This window comes from Curcuma longa, chromosome 4, assembly GCF_044706935.1.
Source record: "Curcuma longa cultivar G26 ecotype Majalengka, Jawa Barat chromosome 4, ITB_CL_G26_1.1, whole genome shotgun sequence".
Taxonomy (NCBI): Eukaryota; Viridiplantae; Streptophyta; class Magnoliopsida; order Zingiberales; family Zingiberaceae; genus Curcuma; species Curcuma longa.
In genome coordinates, this window is record NC_133864.1 from 7,239,903 (window position 1) to 7,255,218 (window position 15,316).

A 15,316-nucleotide genomic window follows, 5' to 3' on the forward strand; every position below is an offset into this window, starting at 1 on the left:
TCACAAATTAAAGATTATGACTTTTTTTCGCCATAAAATATCTGACTCGACTACAGTTGTAAGAACACTGATCGACTGGCATGGATGGGATTGCTCAAGAGGGGCCACTGTCACATTGCCAAATCCTCACTGCTTAACCTCAATCTTTCGCAACCTTATGGTTCATGAAAGCTACAAGGGAAGGGACGACTGTGAGGTTGCAGCTCATTTCGCTCCATTGCGGTTGAGATTTTTGTGGTCTGATGCCAAGAGAGATTAAGCTGAAGTGGGTGGTCTGTCTCGCAAAAGCTAGCTAGCACCGGTAATGACAGGCCTTGATCGATCGTCCCCAGGAAAAGCATAATCGAGATAATGATGTGATCTTCTGCTGCAAGCTTCGAGCTGGCTTTCAAACAGGGTGATATTTCTACTGCCCTGCAACTTGAGACTCCATGATGAGTCCCTGTCCCTGGCCATTATTTTTTGATGTCTCAGTGGCACGTGAGGAAAACAGAGACAGGAGGTGCATGCCTTTGGCATCAGCTAGCTATCAATGCGCACGAGAACTGAATGAATGGCTCATGTATGTTTGGAGGTGCATGCTGCCCTCATTCCACGCATCATTCCTTCCTGTGAAAGCGAGTACTACTCCTTCCTTCCTTGTGCATCTTTTGATGATGCAACTGATCCAGCTTGTTTACATCAGGTGATCGTCTTTTGAGGATGACAAACTTAATTCCGAAGAAAACAAAATTCAGAATAAAATGTAACACAAGAAAAAGGATCGACCAAACTTGGAACAGATTACTCATTACCTCTTTCATCATTACCTGCTGTCAAATTATCAAAAATAGTGGAAGAACAAGCATTGGAAGAATGAGAGACGAGCTACACCTAGAAGTTCTTTTAGGGTAATTAATGAAGAATATATCCAATTAAGCCTCTAAATGCCTATGCATGTGAGCAAGTTCAGTTAGTCAGATTAATTGCAGAGAATGAGATTGAAGTTTTATTCCATAGATATCTCATTTTTGCTAACATTTTGTATAATGATTGATCATATAACAAAGAAGTAAAATGTTTAATTACAACTATAACATATTTTTATTTGAGATAATCAATAGAATATATAACAAAAAGAATAACAAACAACTAAATCATGTACAGTTTTAATAAGAGAAAGAAGAACGTAACAATGAGTATTATTTTATGTTTTTTAAATTATAAAGACTAAAACATAATATTTAAAATTATCAAAGGTAAAATAAAGAATAAATAAATTACGAGGGGAGAAATGCAATTTGATCTATTTTGAAAGCACAAAACGTCCGCTGAGAAACCAGGCTTCCTCGTCCGTTCTCCGTCCGAATCCCGGTTTAAGCAGGAACCGCAACCGGCTCGTACTACTTAAGCCGGTTCAGACAGCGGGGGTCCGGTCGGTAATAAATTAAAACTCGAGCACCTTAAAGTTATTTGCCCTTAAATCTTTACTCTTCGTTTCTGCAATCCGCCGGGCCAGAGTCGAGACCAAGACCTCGTGGCTCGCCTCGTCGTCGCTGAGCCCCGTTCATGGTCGCGCTCGCGAGCTACTTCCTCTTGGATTCCGCACCGCACACGATCTGAATCTAGCGATCTCCGCATTCCATTCTGCTGTCTCTTCAAGAACCCTAGTTGTTGTTTTAGACCGTCCCCACCAAATCTTGCGCCTGCTTTCGCCGTCGTTGAAAAATCCTCGAGAACAGTCGCCAGGGTGATATTCGTGTTAAAGGTCTGATCTTTAAGGTCTGCTCTTGTTAGTTTTATTTTTATTATTATTATTTTTCGTTTGGGTTTTTTCTTTTGTTTTGTTTTGTTTTCAAGGTCCGATGACTTCTTTCTAACTTGTGGTTTCAGGCCTTTGGGAAAGATATTCGAAAGCACGACGTTGGTGTTTGGATCCCTGATAAAGAAATGGTCAGCCAAGTTTTTAGTTTTTCTGTTCCTTTATCTTCTTCTATTGCCCTGGAGACATTGATTATTACTTGTTTGACATTCTGCCTTAAACTTTGTTCTTTGATTCATGAAGTCGTCCGATATAAGGAAATGGTTCATGAAGCAACATGACAAAGGGGCTACAGCATCATCAAAGCCTGCTGTGGCTAATCAAAAAATACCTAATTCTACAAATACAGAGAAACCGGTAATTCGCCTTTTTTCCCCCTTAATCTTAATTGACTTTGCTACCATTGGAGGGGTTAACAAGGAAAAAAAGTTCAGGTCAAAGCATCAATTTTCTTTATCTAGTTTGATGCAAGGCGATGCATTATTCTGGATTTATAGATTTCTTTTAATTTATTAATGAAATGTAGAAGTAGATATAGAGTCATTGCAGTATTCCATACTAATTTACTGTTTTTAACACATATAGCAAACCAATGTAACTAATCTATATGCTTGATTTCCTTATCCATTATGTTAATACACTGGAAGATAAATTTTTTACAACTAAAATGAGCAATTAAATTGTTTTATTTTTGTTATTGAAGAATCAGGTCCAGGCAACTCAAGAAAATTCAGAGAGAAGAAAAACTAGCAAATATTTTGCACCTTCTTCTAAGGAAGTGAACCCTCAGACAATTATAAAAGAAGAAAAAGTAGCAGCCAAAACACCATCAAAAAGGAAGCCCGAAAAATCTAGTGAGGATATTGCAGAGGACTCTAAACCCACATTGCCTAAGAGGTCTAAGACAGTTGATGATGACAATGATGACTTCATGCCATCTAGTAATATGAAGAAATCACCTAAGCCTGACAAGAAAATGAAGAATAGCTCAGTAACTGAGATGTCTAGGAGTTCTCATAAAATTGGTGATAACCTTGATGATGAGATAAATGATAAGGAACCAGAAACTCCTGTTAAAGCTGGTGGAAGGGGCAAAGGTGGAAGAGGTTCTGGATCTATGGCTGCAGGGAGAGGGAGAGGGAGAGGAGCTGGTAGAGGTGGGTTTATGAATTTTGGAGAGAGGAAAGATCCTCCACACAAAGGAGAGAAGGTAATTGGTAAATGATATTATTCACTTTAATAAATCTATCTAGTTTCCACACTTTTAGTCTTGTTTCTCTGGTTGATCAGGAAGTTCCAGAAGGTGCTCCTGATTGTTTAGCTGGTCTGACATTCGTCATAAGTGGCACACTTGACAGGTAATCTGGTATCATAGCATATATATATATATATATATATATATATATATATATATATATATATATATATATATATATATATATATATATATATATATATATATTCTCTTGGCATATTTGTTTGTTTTGGGTTAAGATCCTACCTAGAAACAATGTGGAGTCATAGGATCTTAAGATCCTAATGTTTGACAAAATATTTCTTGGAAAATTATATTTGGTATTTGTAATTTTATCATATGGATTAACTTTCAATATCCAGTTTTGTTAGGTGAATTTCAAACTTGACATAATTTATATGGCTAATCATGATTAATATTATTCATGTAGGAGATATATGAACACTTTTTTTTTTTATAATCCAGGTATCCACTTCGAACTGACTAATGAACAATGCATTATAACTAGGAGGAGTTGCATTTTTATATGGTACTCGTATAAGATGGATGATGATTACAAAAGATAGTAATGCTTCTTATACTCTGAAGTTAAAATTGGTTATCATATATAACAAATTTTATTAGGTGACATGGTACGAAATGATCTACTCTGAAGTTAGCGATACTGTAATTATATATTTGATTAAGTGGTGGCTTTCAAGACTTAGATCTTAAGTAGGAATGGTGAATGAGCATAGGGTTGGATCATAGTGCTCATGAGATCCCTACTCAGTTTAGTCCTACTTTGTATCCAGATTTGTTTGGACCATTTTGGGCTGGAGCATCAGAAATTTGTGAGACAAATTGTGATTAACAACCATGCCTGAATTATATTATTCTTGTTCCAATTTTCTGATTCCTGATCATGGATGCATTTTTTAGCTTGGAACGTGAGGAGGCTGAAGATCTAATTAAACGCCATGGTGGTAGGATCACCAGTGCTGTCAGCAAAAAGACGGTACCCTGCATAGATTCTGCTTCTGGATTTTGAGCTTTGATTTTTGGTTTTATAATTCACTCAACTTCTTTTTAGAGTTTTCTTTTAGCTGATGAGGATATTGGTGGGAGTAAATCTTCAAAAGCCAAGGAGCTAGGGTATGTCATACCAGCATTGCCCTTCTGGATATACTGTCTACCTGCTTGCCAAATTCCTTCACTAATCAATAATTTATTCATGGCAGTACCCCATTTCTCACTGAGGATGGATTATTTGATATGATTCGGAAGTCAAAGCCTGCTAAAACACCAAAGAAGGAAGAGCAAAATAAGAAAACCTCAGAGAAGATGCACATCCCTTATATTACAAGTAGCCCTAGCAAAGTTGAAAAAAAAAGTACTTTCACTTACCATCTCATAATTTTCTGCAACGGCGAGGTGACATTGTTTTACCTAGAATTTGTTTTAATGTTATGATATCTTAAAATTGAAGAGACTTCCTTTTCCTCTTCAATAATGCCCAGTGCAGCTCTTAATCTTCCTAAGAAAGAATTTAACCCCGAACTAAAATCTTCTATTTGCTAAAGCACATATGGTGCTTAAATCTTGTATGAATTATACACTTTTACCAAGAGACTCTTTGCAGTTATTTCTTTCGTCAGTACTTGAACCATTTCCAGTGTTATTCTGAAAAACATTTGTAAGATCATTATCTTCAATCCTGTATTGTGTGGGCAAAGCATAATTAGTCTGTTTATATCTTTTATACTTAAGCTTCATCTGTGAAACATACCAACCCTATATACTAAGGGAGATTCATCATATTCTAACATCAGATTCAATCTTTTCAAATTATGTGTAGTTAATCTCAATTTAATTTTATCTAATTCCCTTTATATTCATTTAATATAAGTGTATTGTTTACTTAATTTTTTTCCCTTGTGATAATTATATCTTTCATATGATCAGATAGCATGTGTGTTAATTTCATTCAGAACAATATATATTCTGTGATATTTCCACAAATTCGTCTTATTCTTAAGCAAGTCCCGGAGAGGATTTAGTTGATCATGATTCATGGTTCCTCTTTCTTTTTTGTTTTGTTTTGGTTTGTTTTGAGAAAGATATCCGCTGATTCATTTTCTACTGTTTTTCTGATTGAGATGTATGGAATCTGTGTGTCTATATAGATCCAATTCATGGATCAATAGAAAATGTGCAAAAGCTCTATTTGCCGTTGCCATTCTATGAGTCTCTTCCTCTTTGCATATGACATCGCCACTCCCTTTGGTCATATCTACTAGTTTGAAACTTAATTTGAAAGCCATATTTCTACTTTGATGGGCCCCTAATGGAATTCGATGAGTTCATTCACCAAAGAAGGTCCAAGTCAAGTTTCAATTCAACGTTTTTTGTTCAAAATTTTCTTGTAATTCAACATCAAATAAACTGACTCATTCTCTATAGCATTTCAACCCACAACACTTTGTTTTGAAGACCTGCTTTCTACTGAATTGGACTAATAAGAGCATTTTCTTATGCTTATGATAGGGGAATACGACTGTACTGTAAAGAAAAAGGTTTTTTCTACCTCAATGCATCTTGCATACATATGGTATAAAAAAATGTATAATTTCAATCTCTCTCAATTAAATAAGTAGAGATGGCGGGCATGACATTTTATATCCAAACAAACACTACCAAGCTGCAATAGATTCCTTTTTTTTCAAATTGTTATGCAGTTACATTCTACAAGTACCTTTTATTTTCCATATTGTCAGACACATTTGGGAGTAACAAATGTTTGGGAGACACATATTCAATCCTTTTCCTTCTTTTTGCTGGATATCTTATTTGTATACATCCTCTCTCTGTGTCCCGAACATCTTGTGAGTTAGAAAAGATCAGACCTGTTCTATCACACATGCTTGAGCTGCGTAAACTTTTGGATAGCTATTTTATATCTGAATTTGAGCTGAATTCTTTTTTGTTAAAACGTCTCTTTATAGTTGCTATGCAACATTTAGGAGATTTTAAATACGACTTTTTTGCTTCTGGTGGCAAGATGTTAAAATTTTATTCCTTAAAATGATATAACTGAATTCATTCATCACTTCTCAGATGATCAAGCTAGTGCTTTAGGAAGAAAAGAAGTTGCAAAATGTGTTAAACCGTGCATCTACCCTGATAAACGAAAAACTAAATCTGGTGATTGGAGTCCATTGACGTGGACTGAGAAATATCGCCCGAAGGTTCCAGCTGACATCATTGGCAATCAGTCAATTGTATGGATCTTTGTTTTCTTTTTTTTTCTGTCTTCTTCAATTTTTTTGTACAACAACCTTGAACTTTTTTACTATTTACAGGTTAAACAACTTCATGACTGGTTAATGCACTGGGATGATCAATTTTTGCATGCTGGTCAAAAGGTAAAAGGAAAAAAACTATCAGACACTGGATCTAAAAAAGCTGTCCTTCTAAGTGGATCACCTGGAATTGGTAAAAGCACTTCTGCAAAGTTAGTCAGTCAGATGCTTGGTTTCCAGGCTGTTGAGGTGCTATCATTCTTGTAGTCTGAAAAAAGAATTCTGATAGTAATTAAAAAATCTGGTCAAGTTTGACTAATTACCATATTTTCATGTTAATTTTATTACTATTTTCTTTTCCAGGTTAATGCAAGTGATAGTCGTGGTAAGGCAGACACCAAAATCGTTAAAGGAGTTGGTGCTAATACATCAAATTCTATCAAAGAACTTGTTAGCAATGTTGCTTTGAGTTCTGCCCTAGACTGGTGAGTCTTAGATTGGTTATATTTAGACAAAGACACAAAGTTTCACTTGCTACAGAATTTTTGTTTGAAATAACAGGTCAAAGCCACCAAAATCTGTGTTAATCATGGACGAGGTTGATGGCATGTCTGCTGGAGATAGAGGGGGAGTGGCTGATCTTATTGCTAGCATAAAGATTTCCAAGATTCCTATCATTTGCATCTGCAATGATCGTTACAGTCAAAAGCTAAAGAGCCTTGTCAATTATTGCTTGGCGCTCAACTTCAGGAAACCTACCAAACAACAGGTACATGCACATACATTTGCCAGACATACTGATTCAAAACTGAAAATACACAAGCTATTATCAAAGTAATCGTGACACTGCCAAATAACATTCAATATCGTAACACTGCTCTTACATATATTTATCTGGAGAAATATGTATTTGTTTTTTCATTTTTTTTTAAACAGATGGCTAAAAGGTTGAAGCAAATTGCAGATGCTGAAGGCCTCCAAATTAACGAGGTAGTTTTTAGTATTCTTTAACAATTCATTTGTCTTAATACTAAACAAGTTACAAGAAACCATTTAAAGATGCAGTGGGATGCAAACTATGTGCAGAAAGGTTTGCTTATGCTCCAATGTTCCTCATTGTTTCATAATATTGCTACCTAATACTGGGTTGTAGCTGCTCTCTGTAAATTTGATTTTGCATGATCCTTTGTGTGCCTCTCTTTACATTTGCTTTTCAACACGATAGATTTCTCTCGAAGAACTTGCAGAAAGAGTAAGTGGAGATATGCGTATGGCAATAAATCAATTGCAGTACATGAGCATCTCTCAGTCGGTAATCAATTATGATGATATAAGACAGCGCCTTCTTAGTAGTGCAAAAGATGAAGATATTTCTCCCTTTACAGCTGTTGACAAGTATGCAACTTCCAAAATTTTCTTTCAGTGAAACCAGTTTCATCTGTCTTTAGGGTCTCTAATTCATTCTTTTAGATCATGTTTGTTTTTCTTTCCAATAATTCTTTCAATTGTTTCCTCTATATCAAGTGTTGAAATTTCAGGCTGTGCTGGTGGCATGGCCGAAATGGTTAGGCATAATACTTGGTATTGTTGACACAAGTTAAATGCTACTATGCTACATGCTTATATTGATCGTACTGGACATAATTCATATTGTCTCCCCTTGTATCAGTTGGTGCTAATCCATGAACTTGATTCAGAGACATTGTGGAAGCTGTGGTAGGTGTCAGAAAAGTAGATGTTGAGAGATTGGGCAAGCAAAGGGGAGAGTTTTCTAGCTGGCACAGCATCACTCATCATGAGCATCCATTGATGCTTGTCCCAGATTGGGGAGAAAGATGAGTTAGATGGGAGAAATCAGGAATTGAGGGGTGGAGGTGATTAATTGTGGTGGGGACTGGGGAGGGTAAGCTATACATATGAAATTAATTAAAAGTAGTTTTCATAACAAAGGTGGTGGGTTGGGTAATTAATTATTAATATATTACTGGTTATTGCAATGTGTATTTCTTATGTTATAAAGTTATAACTAATGAAAAAGACATTTTGGGAAGGAGGAGAAGGGATTGGGTAATCAAGTTACAAAGTCACAGCCATAAAGTTATAATTTATTAAAAATAAAATTTTAGGAGGAAGGGGAAGAATGGAGTTGGGTAGTTAATATAGTTATGCTATTAATTATATTTATTATAAATTATTAATTTATAATTAAAAGTATTTTTTTATATGCATTGGGTGTTCATGGGAAGTGTTAGTAAATGTATTTTGATTTTAATTTTTAATTAAAATGTAAAACCATAAAAATTAATTGATTAATCATAATGTATTTGAAAATTATAATTTATATCTATCATTAGTTTTGTGATTTTAATTTAATGTCATATGATTTTATAAGTTGCTGATTTATTTCGTTATAAAACCTTGGAGTTATTAGTTTTAAAGATAAATAATCATAATTCTGTTGTTTAGTTAATTAATTTGATTTAAGATCTGCTATTAGTTCTTTTTTTACAATTAGTTGTATGTAATTTTTTTTTTGTCCCGTGTTACTTTAAAATTTGTTAGATCGACTTTCTAATTGCTACTTTTTGGAGCTAAACAACTTAAGTTGAAGGTGATTGTGAGGTTAAAACTCGTTTGACCTCATGTTGGCATGGTCTTGTACTGATCCACTATTTATCATTCCGAGAGACCAAAACCCTAATATAAAGCTATACTTTAAATGTTGCTTTATATATATTTTTGTTTAGATGATTAGCTTGTAAACACCATTCTCTCATAATTGGATGTTCATCAGATTGTGATGATCATTTGAGAGTTTTTATCTTGTTGACATCAGATGGACCTTTTTAGCTCTTGACCTGAGCTTAAGTTTGAATAATCCAACTTAAGTTGTAGAAATTAAATGATCATAAACAGCTGTACTTGATTGTTTTTAGAAGAAAAAACAAACTCTTCAAAATAGATTGAGGCTGTTTGATCCTTATAAGAGGATAAATAGTTCTTCAGTTTTACTGAATGTTTTCTTTAATTATATCATTTCAATGCTGTTTTTTTAAAAAAAATATATTAGGATGGATAATGGATATGTAGGTTTATTTCTTGCAGAACAATCTTCTAGGTTCTTTTGGTTTTTTTCTTGTGTAAACCGATGTATTTACTATCTAGTACTTTCTAGATTCTAATTTTACAGTAGCATTTTGCTCATATGTTACTCATCCTGTTTCTGATGGAGTCAATTCTCAAACTGAAACTGACTGAAGAGGAAATTTTGTTGCAACATTCATATGCTATTCTTAGTTTGCTCTAACAATTTAGTTAGATGTTGTATAATCTCGAGTTAACTTCTAGTAACATAGTTTTTAATAACAATAGTGTATCAGTTGTAGAATTGTCTGTTGTGATTTTGATTTCATATAGCTGCAATGGAACTTTAGATATTTTGTTTCATAATGTTTTCCAACTTTTCAATTTTTGTTGTAGGCTCTTTGGTTTCAATGGAGGGAAGTTGCGGATGGATGAGAGAATTGATTTAAGCATGAGTGATCCGGACTTAGTTCCCCTTATTGTTCAGGTTTGACGTCACTTCTCAATTTTCTGTTGCTTCTATGTCTGCATCAATGCAGATATTGTTCTTAGCTTCAGTTGGTTATGCAGATTTCACATTTGCAACTATCAGTGTCATCTGTTAAACCCAAGGCATATTATTTTCATTCTCTTTAGGTCAGTGTTAAGTGAAAATGGATATATGGTTTACTAGGAAGGTTAAAATAAAAAACTTTTATCCTGGAGCATGGTGTAGCTCTAGGATATTATAAACTGAGAAAAAAAATGGTTTAAATGATATGAACATATTCAAAGATGACAAATTCTATAGTTAGTTTAGTTAAGGTGACTGTAGGAGATGTAACACGTAGAGTAAGATTAAAGAAAATTCTAATTGACAAAATCTATGGTTAGTTTAGTTAAGGTGACTGTCGGAGATGTTACACGTAGAGTAAGATTAAAGAAAATTCTAATTAATGTCTGAAAAAGTGATTTAAATGGTTTGAATCTTACTAGTGCATTAGTCTTTATAGAGTTTAGTAAAGAGGAATAATATTTGTGTGCTTGATCCTAAACAATTGGGATAAATAAGGCTCAGATGATTGTGATGGTAGATCAGGAAAAATAAGCCACTATTGTGTCTATCGACAGGATTATCAATTATAAAAATGGTTTGAATCTTATTAGTGCATTAGTCTTTCATAGAGATAAAGAGGAATAATATTTGTGTGCTTATAAACAATTGGGATAAACAAGGCTCAGATGATTGTGATGGTAGATCAGGAAAAATGTCACTATTGTGTCTTCACAGGATTATCAATTATAAAAAAACATGAATGATGATGCTATCAGTTCTAATGTCCTTTTCACTCTTCCACTTGCCTTGAGGTGATTTGAATGTTTAAAGTTATTCATTTAAAGTAACACAACAAACATACATCAAGAATAACAAACCTTGAGCCTAAACAATAAACTCAATTTTTTTTGGATAATTAGCGACAAAGATGAAGGGGAGCCTTGATGCAACGGTAAAGTTGCTGTTGTGTGACCTGGAGGTCATGGGTTCGAGTTGCAGAAATAATCTTTTACAAGGCAGAGTAAAACTGCGTATAATAGATCCTTCCCCGGGACTCCATATTGCCTGGTGCTTCGTGTACCAGACTGCCCTTTTAATTAGTGACAAAGATCATCTGCTTTTGCCCTCACTTGCAGTGGTTCCTTGGTTAGGTATAATTGGAATCTCATGTCAGGGCATATTGTTATGACTTGAGTGAGCTCTTTCCCATTCCTTGGATTGGCCTTGTCCACGACATGATAGTTTAATTGGCACATCCCTTGGCTGGCTTGAATTGGCCTCGTCCTCGACATGATAGTTCTATTGGCACATCCCTTATGTCAGTCAAAGGATAAGTCCCAAGTTGTTAGACAACACTCATAAGCCAACTACACGCCATACTATAAGAGCTTTACAATAATAAAGAACAAGAATTTATTATCATAGGAACACTCAATTGCATGTCTACAAGAATTCAAGTTAAGAAAGCCAAATATTGAACATAACATAAAGTGCAGAAACATAAAGTAAGCTAAGCACAAAGCTCTAAAATTATGTGGACTCCAAGTCGATGGTAGTTGCATCTCACAAAGCCCAATAGCACGTATAATGCAGTGAATCAACACCTCTACTCTCTAGTAACATTTGATTGATCCAAAGGTAAAAAGAAAGGGAGACTTGTTTCTAAAATTTGTAGGAGAGCCTCCCAGGAGCCATCCAAAATACAAACAAGATGATGTAAAGAAAGGCTATGCATGCAATTTTTAACATGAAATATAAAGAGAACTATAATTAAAGTTATCAATTAAGGGGTGACAATCTTTCTCTCGGCCTACGAAGCTTGACTCAAATATCTCTATTAACTGTAGTAGTTATATCGGCGACTAGGATAAGAAAACTGTCTCAATTTTAATGGTTCATATCAACATAAAGTCAGCAATCTGATCTGGAGATGTTTTACTCTTCAGTTGGGTGTTGACAATACCCAACAGTTACGAGTGCAGTATCATGAGGTCTCATGTGATAATTAAATCTTGCCAGACCCAAGTGTCACAGATGCATCCTTAGAGCCACAAGGTCCTACAAGTGGTTCCCTTAATATGTTATGATTCATTATATCCATCACAAGCATACTATCATGTTTTTAGCTTATATTTTGTCCCTCTACTACATATGTATGCATGCTTTGTACAATAACTAAATTCATGATTGATAATAACTAATAAGGCATGCTCCAAAAAATGAATACTTTAGCATGAGATATATAAGGATGGAAAAAGTAACGTGGCATGTACATACACATGCTGGATTTCTGATAAGCTAAGAACCAAGATGGGGGCAAGGAAACATCCACTTTGAAAAAAAGAAGGCCATGAACACTAAGCCCCTATTATCTTTTTTTTTTTCTTTCAATTCTTTTTGGCAGAGGAGAATGCAGCAGTTTCTCTGTTATTACTGTTGATTAGCAACATCCAATCTACCTCACAAGCGTTGAGAACATTATTAGCATAATTGCAATAAAATATTTTTGTAGGTTTCAGTATGAGAAGGTTAATCCCTTATCAAGGCTTTATATTAACAGAAACAAACTAGGCAGTTTTGTATGACCCTCAACAAACACTCTCTGAAAAGAAGTAAACATTATAACTAAATTTGCAGTTGAATATTTTGTTATCTTTCAGTACATCTGTGTTTTGTGACCTACATTTTGGGCATACTGATTCATGGGACATGCATACTATTCATTTTGATAATTCTGTTGTAGTTACTTGTTTCTAGTTGTTATTAAACTTTTTGAAAAATAGTTTTCTTCCAAATGTATAACATACTGTAGAAATTGTTACTAAATAAGTGGCATGATATGTTCTGAAGGCTGCATAATTTAGCTCTAAGGCCATTTTTAAATTTTTTTTTAAATGCCAGGAAAATTATGTCAATTATCGGCCAAGTTCTATTGGCAGGGATGAGAATGGTGTTTTACTTTAACAAATTGGTCAACCATGATTTGAAATCTTACACCATGTCAAGCAAAACGGTCGAAATGTATTGTTCTAGTAAATCACCAAAACTCGATACCACGTGGTACTAAGGTTCAAAATCTTGAGTTCTGCTGTAGTTTCGGTCTTTGATCAGAAAGATAGGCATGGTATTGGTGACAAATTGAAGATTGAAGGAGGAAGGAGATGAAGGTAAGGAGACATTGCATGTGTTAAGTTTCGGTAATTTAAAACCATGTTCAGTACAGAGAATGTCTCCTTCCTATGTTTCATCTCCTTTCTTCTTCAACTTCATTCCATCACTAGCACCATACTTTGAAACATCGACACGATACCGAAATAATATCGTTCCATTCAAGATCGATGCTTTGGCACAACTCGAAGATTTGAACCTTGAGATCAACCTCTTATGTTCTTAGGTTTGGCATAATTACTCCAACTCCTTCAATTCCATTACACCAGAAATGTCTCTTAAGCTTACCTTGGTTGTCTTTTAATTTAATTTCTATAATTAAGCTCACCCAAACTCTTAACTGTTATGTCTCATTCTTTCTTGATTATTATCTTTTTCAAGATCTTAGGACAAAGAAAATTATTGGTAAAGGACCCCATCCGAAGCACATTGACGGTTGTGTCATCCTTTTGTCCTAGTATTGAAGAAAGTTCATCCCCAATTTTATAGTCTATCCTCATTACATTGTGAGTTATGTCAGTTTGCTAAACATCATCGTCTTAGTTCAAGTCTAAGAGTCAATAAACGAGCTAGTTCTCCTTCTGAATTAGTTCTTTTAGATGTTTGGAGACTTGTCCTATTATGTCTCAACTTGGGTTTAGTATTTTTTTATTTTTGTTAATGATTTTTCTCGTATGACATAGTTATATTTGATGAAAAGTCATTCTAAGTTATTCTTTCATTTCTTTGCCTTTTTTTTTGTTGAGATTAAAATTCGATGTAATGTTCCTATACAAATATTGCGAAGGAAAAATTACTGCCATGTGACCTAGTGGTCGCAGGTTCGAGTCGCAAAAAATTCTTACAATGCAAGGTAAGATTGCGTATAAAAGACCCAATATAATTTGACCCTTCTCGGAAGCCTACATTGATGGGACCTTCATGCACCGGACTGCCCTTTATACAAATATTGCAAGTGATAACGCTAAGGAATACCTATCAAATCTTTTCAAACTTACATAACTTAACATGGCATTCTCCATCAGACCTCTTATGTTAACACCATTTCAAAATGGGATTCCTAAGAGAGAATAGTCATCTTCTTAAAACTGTTAAGAGTTTTATTATTTCAAATGCAAGTTCCTAAATAGTTTTGGACAAATGCAATTTCCACAGCTTATTTTCTAATTAATCATATACCATCATCTGTTCTTTATGATGAGACTCCTCATCACATTCTCCTTTCAAATAAGTCATTATTTTGTTTAAACCTAGAACATTTAGTTGTACTTACTTTGTTCGGGATATTCATCCTTAAGTCACAAAACTTGATCCAAAATCTCTGAAGTGTGTTTTTTTTAGTATTCTCGTGTTAAAAGAAGGATATAGACGTTACTCTTCTAATCTTAATAACTATTTGGTGTCCACTGATTTCACTTTTCTTGAAACCACACCTTTCTTTTCCTCTACCGATCGCCCTAATCAAAGGGGGCAATGATGATTTGTTATTTTATACCGTCACATCCTCTATTTTTTATCCTATTAAATATATTCTTGTTAAGCCTCTCATACAGTAGGTTTATTCTCGATGATATATTCCTCCTGATCCATGTCTTGCGCTAGCTTCTTCATCAATCAATTTAATTTCAAGTGATGATGTACCAATTGCTCTTCGCAAAGGTAAAGGCCAATGTACTTATCCAATATCTTCTTTTGTGTCTTATAACCACTTATCATCTACCTGTTCCTTTATTGCATCTCTTGATTTTATATCCCTTCCTAAAACTGTTCATGTAATTTATCTCATCCCAGTTGGTATAATACTATGATCGAAGAAATGAATGTTATGGATGACAATGGTACTTGGACCTAGTCAAATTACCTACAACGAAGAAGGCAATTGGATATAAATGGATGTTTATAGTTGAAGTCAATCTTGATGGGTCTATTGCTTGACTAAAAACCTATCTTGTTGCTAAAGACTGCCCCCAACTTATGGAGTGAATTATTTTGATATTTTTTCTACTATTGCTAAACTTACTTCTGTTCAGTTATTTATTTCCATAATAGCTACTCATAATTGGCCCTTACATAAGTTAGACATCATAAATGCTTTTCTCATGGTGATCTTCAAGAAGAAGTCTATATGAAGCAATCGCTAGGCTTTATTGCACAGGCAGAGTATGGGAAAGTTTGTCGTCTTCGTATAGATT

General features: G+C 34.5%; 1 protein-coding gene across 3 annotated transcripts; it reads left to right on the forward strand.

The window, feature by feature from the left end:
- Positions 1 to 1,519: 1,519 nt before the first annotated feature.
- On the forward strand, positions 1,520 to 9,908 carry LOC141826674 (replication factor C subunit 1; the record flags this gene model as incomplete). 3 transcript variants are annotated; one of them, XM_074713944.1, is given in 15 exon segments in its annotated part: positions 1,520 to 1,761; positions 1,873 to 1,932; positions 2,045 to 2,158; positions 2,505 to 3,011; positions 3,092 to 3,159; positions 3,978 to 4,053; positions 4,129 to 4,190; positions 4,277 to 4,428; positions 6,153 to 6,316; positions 6,398 to 6,586; positions 6,701 to 6,822; positions 6,899 to 7,106; positions 7,274 to 7,327; positions 7,563 to 7,732; positions 9,818 to 9,908. In XM_074713944.1, coding segments are annotated over 14 exon segments (1,980 nt in total), but the record flags the coding sequence as incomplete, so codon positions are not given.
- Positions 9,909 to 15,316: the final 5,408 nt, after the last annotated feature.